The sequence below is a fragment of the Aegilops tauschii genome, chromosome 5, assembly GCF_002575655.3.
Source record: "Aegilops tauschii subsp. strangulata cultivar AL8/78 chromosome 5, Aet v6.0, whole genome shotgun sequence".
In the NCBI taxonomy this organism is placed as follows: Eukaryota; Viridiplantae; Streptophyta; class Magnoliopsida; order Poales; family Poaceae; genus Aegilops; species Aegilops tauschii.
The window spans coordinates 471,246,314-471,252,404 of NC_053039.3; the positions used below are offsets into that span (position 1 = coordinate 471,246,314).

The 6,091-nt window shown below is 47.8% G+C and overlaps 1 protein-coding gene across 1 annotated transcript; it reads left to right on the forward strand.

The window, feature by feature from the left end:
* Positions 1 to 4,477: 4,477 nt before the first annotated feature.
* LOC109739679 (uncharacterized) lies at positions 4,478 to 4,852 on the forward strand. The gene has a single exon (XM_020298751.1). It carries the CDS (start codon positions 4,478 to 4,480, stop codon positions 4,850 to 4,852), a length of 375 nt encoding a protein of 124 aa, XP_020154340.1.
* Positions 4,853 to 6,091: the final 1,239 nt, after the last annotated feature.

Sequence of the window (6,091 nt, forward strand, 5' to 3'; positions counted from 1 at the left end):
ACAAGGTGTGAAATTGAGTAAGACTCAAATCCCGACCACGGCAGAAGATAGAAAGAGAATGAAAGTCATTCCCTATGCCTCAGCCATAGGTTCTATAAAGTATGCCATGCTGTGTACCATATCTATTGTATACCCTACACTGATTTTGGCAAGGGAGTACAATAGTGATCTAGGAGTAGATCACTGGACAGCGGTCAAAATTATCCTTAGTGGAATAAGGATATGTTTCTCGATTATGGAGGTGACAAAAAGGTTCGTCGTAAAGGGTTATGTCGATGCAAATTTTGACACTGATCCAGATGACTCTAAGTCTCAATCTGGATACATATTGAAAGTGGGAGCAATTAGCTAGAGTAGCTCTGTGCAGAGCATTGTTGACATAGAAATTTGCAAAATACATACGGATCTGAATGTGGCAGACCCGTTGACTAAACTTCCCTCACAAGCAAAACATGATCACACCTTAGTACTCTTTGGGTGTTAATCACATAGCGATGTGAACTAGATTATTGACTCTAGTAAACCCTTTGGGTGTTGGTCACATCACGATCTGAACTATGGGTGTTAATCACATGGTGATGTGAACTATTGGTATTAAATCACATGGTGATATGAACTAGATTATTGACTCTAGTGCAAGTGGGAGACTGAAGGAAATATGCCCAAGAGGCAATAATAAAGTTATTATTTATTTCCTTATATCATGATAAATGTTTATTATTCATGCTAGAATTGTATTAACCGGAAACATAATACATGTGTGAATACATAGACAAACAGAGTGTCACTAGTATATACCTCTACTTAACTAGCTCGTTAATTAAAGATGGTTATGTTTCCTAACCATAGACATGAGTTGTCATTTGATTAACGGGATCACATCATTAGGAGAATGATGTGATTGACTTGACCCATTCCGTTAGCTTAGCACTCGATCGTTTAGTGTGTTGCTATTGCTTTCTTCATGACTTATACATGTTCCTATGACTATGAGATTATGCAACTCCCGTTTACCGGAGGAACACTTTGTGTGCTACCAAACGTCACAACGTAACTGGGTGATTATAAAGGTGGTCTACAGGTGTATCCGAAGGTATTTGTTGGGTTGGCGTATTTCGAGATTAGGATTTGTCACTCCGATTGTCGGAGAGGTATCTCTGGGCCCACTCAATAATGCACATCACTATAAGCCTTGCAAGCATTGTAACTAATGAGTTAGTTGCGGGATGATGTATTACGGAACGAGTAAAGAGACTTGCTGGTAACGAGATTGAACTAGGTATTGAGATACCGACGATCGAATCTCGGGCAAGTAACATACCGATGACAAAGGGAACAACGTATGTTGTTATGCGGTCTGACCGATAAAGATCTTCGTAGAATATGTGGGAGCCAATATGAGCATCCAGGTTCCGCTATTGGTTATTGACCGGAGACGTGTCTCGGTCATGTCTACATAGTTCTCGAACCCGTAGGGTCCGCATGCTTAAAGTTTCGATGACAGTTATATTATGAGTTTATATGTTTTGATGTACCGAAGGTTGTTCGGAGTCCCGGATGTGATCACGGACATGACGAGGAGTCTCGAAATGGTCGAGACATGAAGATTGATATATTGGAAGCCTATGTTTGGATCGGAAGTGTTCTGGGTGAAATCGGGATTTTACCGGAGTACCGGGAGGTTACCGGAACCCCCCGGGGGCTTAATGGGCCATAGTGGGCCTTAGTGGAAGAGAGGAGAGGCGGCCAGGGCAGGGCCGCGCGCCCTCCCCCCTAGTCCGAATAGGACAAGGAGAGGGGGGCGGCGCCCCCCCTTTCCTTCCTCTCTCCCTCCTCTTTCCCCCTCCACTCCTAGTCCAACAAGGAAAAGGGAGGGAGTCCTACTCCCGGTGGGAGTAGGACTCCTCCTGGCGCGCCCCTTCTGGCCGGCCGCACCTCTCCCCCTTGATCCTTTATATACGGGGGCAGGGGGGCACCCTAGAGACACAACAATTGATCGTTCGATCTTTTAGCCATGTGCGGTGCCCCCCCTCCACCATAGTCCACCTCGATAATACTGTAGGCGAAGCCCTGCGTCAGTAGAACATCATCATCGTCACCACGCCGTCGTGCTGACGAAACTCTCCCTCAAAACTCGGCTAGATCGGAGTTCGAGGGACGTCATCGGGCTGAACGTGTGCTGAACTCGGAGGTGCCGTGCGTTCGGTACTTGATCAGTCGGATCGTGAAGACGTACGACTACATCAACCGCGTTGTGCTAACGCTTTCGCTTTCGGTCTACGAGGGTACGTGGACAACACTCTCCCCTCTCGTTGCTATGCATCACCATGATCTTGTGTGTGCGTAGGAAATTTTTGAAATTACTACGTTCCCCAACACTTCGGCCATCAGAAGACCTGGACGTTCGTCCTACTTCGCCAAATTTGCCTTGATCTCCCTCTTGTTAGGCTCCGGACAATCCTTTGCAAAGTGGCCCATCTCGTTGCAGTTATAGCACTTGACCTCGGACATATTCAAGTTCCTTGGCTTCCGCTCTTTAGAGCGGCCCGCCTTACCACGACCTTGTGGCTTGCCTTTTCCTTTGCTTTCTTTGGTTTGTCCGATGCGCTTCGCGTTGCTTGAGCCTTCGCCAACATTGCGCCTTCCTTAGCTACTTGGGGACTCCCAATCTGCGCGCGAGTACATGAGTTGGTCATCACCTCCTCCTTTGCCTTTCCGATAGCAACGAGCATTCTCTTCCCATGTTCGCAGGCGTCCGATCGCCTCCGTTATGGTCATGCCGTTGATGTCGTAAAGCTGCTCGAGCGTGCTGATGATGTATGTGAATTTATCAGTCACCGAACTGAAAAACTTCTCCACAATCTCGACCTCCTTGAGATTTGCACCAAGCGCGCGGATCTCTCCCACCAAAGTAGTCAGACGCATGGCATAGTCGTTTACCGATTCAGTTTCCTCCATCTGCAACTTGTGAAATTGGCGCTTCATTACTTGTGCCCGAGCCTTCGTGACGCGATCTTCTACAATCCACATCTCTTTGAGTGCGTTCCACGCCTCTCTTGCCGTCTTGAACTCCGCCAATGTCATCAGCATGGAATCCGGCACAGACTAGGCTATGGCGGCCATGGCACCTTCGTCGCACTCCTCATCGACGTCGTCGTCCATGATGGCCTCCCACACTCGAAGGAATCGGAGAATAATCTTCATCTTGACCGCCCACACGCCGTAGTTGGCGTCGGTGAGCATCGGGTACTGGATGGGGATGTTGCGATGCGCCTGCACGTTGGCGCCGCCTGTTGCACCACCACTGGTTGCTGACTTGCCGCCCTTCTTCACCTTGTCGTCATTCTTGTTCTCCTTGAAACCGCCGTTGCCGGACTTGTTCCCCTTGGAACCGCCGTTGCCGGACTTGACTGACTCAGCGTCACTGTCCGTCATCATAGGTCGTCGAGGCTCTGATACCAATTGTTTGCTTTTGAACTCTAGATCAAAACCACCCAGGAACTATGCACCGTAGTGCAAAGCTAGCAAGCAAGCACATAGCCTAGCAGCTTGATTGATGAACAGTAGCTAGCTAGTACGTGCACCTCTTGTATGTGAAGCTAGCTTGCTAGTGCTCAAATCGCTCGGATCGATTTACATCGACGTCGACGGAACTCTTGCGTAACTTAGCGAACACGGAAAAACTAATCGATGGATTGATAGTCAAAGGCTCTTGACGTGCCTTGCTTTTATTTATTTCTTTTCTCCTTTTCTTGGTACAGATTACAGGGGGGTACGTACCTATATATACTAGCTTACCGAGAACTATCAATCCTAGTCGGTAGCTAATACTACTTGGACACGGACACACATACCTGCACCTGTACGTGTAACTTCCGTACACATACAACTATGGAATACCAATTCGTGTTTAACTCTAATAGTCCGGACACCAGACATGTTGCACTCCGACACCTCCCGTCCACCCAAAACCCTTCCCGGACCCCACGCCTCCATCCTCCCCATTTTCTCTCCTTCATTCTTTCTCTCTTACCTTCGCCGCCGCTCCACCACCTCATCCACCATGCCATACCACTGTCGGAACTCTACGTCTCCTTCACCTCCAGCGTTCCATCCGGGCTCCACCCCGCTTCTCCCCCGTCATCATTCAACCCCTGTCCTCCAACCACCCCGCCGGGTACCATCCACTCCTGGTATACTCACCATGCCCGGCAACTGTTCGATGAATTGCCGGAGCTAAAAAAAGTTTTTCCTTCTTCTTTCTAGCAATGAAATCCGATTTGGAGTACATACATGAGCACTATGTCGAGTCGTCCAACGTCTCGTCCGATGAGGAGCAGTACTCGGATGAGACGACGATGATGCAGACAGTCCTTGAAGACGCGAAGTGTGTGGAGAGCATGTTCTCAATTTCAAGGGCTCGATCAAGGGTCATCGAGTGCTCAACCGCAACAGGGTGCGCTGCCGTTTGACACTGATGGCCGACTACTTTGCCCCAGATGCACTCTTCGCTGACCATTTTCGCCGGTGTTTTCGGATGTGCAAGACTTTCTTCGTCCGTTTGTACCATGGTGTCCGGTCCTATGATGACTACTTCATCTTGAAGAAGGACGTCGTGGGAATGATTGGCTTCTCTGGTTACCAGAAGTGCACGGCCGCACTACGGATGCTTGCATATGGCACGGTCGCTGATTCGTGGGACGAGTACCTACGTATGTCTGAGAGCACATACGGAGATGCGATGGTCAGGTTTGCAACTGCCGTGGTCGAGGTGTTCGGGCCTCAGTATCTGAGAGAACCAACTGTGGCAAACACCGAGAGGCTCTTGACAATCTCAGAAGCAAGAGGGTGACCAGGTTTGCTTGGATCTCTTGATTGCATGCATTGGAAATGGATGAACTTCCCTGAGGCTTTACAAGGGCAATATCAGGGTCATGTTAAGAAGCCCACCATCATTCTTGAAGCAATTGCATCACAGGATCTTTGGATTTGACACGCTTTCTTCGGCATGTCCGGGTCTCACAATGACATCAATGTGCTACAGCGATCACCGTTGTTTGCGAGTCTGGCTGAAGGAAAAGCTCCTCCTTGCCACTATACTGTCAATGGTCATGAGTGCAACATGAGCTACTATCTGGTTGACGGTATCTATCCTCCGTGGGCTACCTATGTCAGCACCATCTCTAACCCAGTTAGCCAGAAAAAGACTCACTTTGCCCAAAGACAAGAAGCAGCTAGAAAGGATGTTGAGAGGGCATTTGGAGTTCTGCAGGCCTGTTTTGCAGTTGTTCTTGGACCTGCTAAGCAATGGGATCTAGAGACCTTGTGGGAGGTGACGACATGTTGTGTGATTGATGCTTGCTTGAACTATACGTCGGTATTTCCCCAAAGAGGAAGGAATGATGCAGCACAACAACGGTAGGTACTTCCCTCAGTGATGAGACCAAGGTTATCGAACCAGTAGGAGAACCACGCAGCACTACGTGAACGGCACCTGCACATAAATAACAAATACTCGTAACCCGACGTATTAAAGGGGTTGTCAATCCCTTTCGGGTAACGGCGCCAGAAATTGATAGATCGAACGCCAAGCAAGGTAATTTTGTATTTTTGGTTTAAAAGATCTAAAAATAAAAGCGAATAAAAATAGATCGCGAAAGCAAATATAATAAATATGAGACCCCGGGGCCGTAGATTTCACTAGTGGCTTCTCTCGAGAAAAATAGCAAACGGTTGGTGAACAAATTACTGTTGGGCAATTGATAGAATTTCAAATAGCAATGATCATTATATAGGCATCACGTCCAAGATTAGTAGACCGACTCCTGCCTGCATCTACTACTATTACTCCACACATCGACCGCTATCCAGCATGCATCTAGTGTTTTAAGTTCATGGAGAAACGGAGTAATGCAATAAGAACGATGACATGATGTAGACAAGATCTATTTATGTAGAAATAGACCCCATCTTGTTATCCTTAATGGCAACGATAGATATGTGTCGGCTCCCCTTCTGTCACTGGGATCAAGCACCGTAAGATCGAACCCATCACAAAGCACCTCTTCCCATTGCAGGATAAATAGATCAA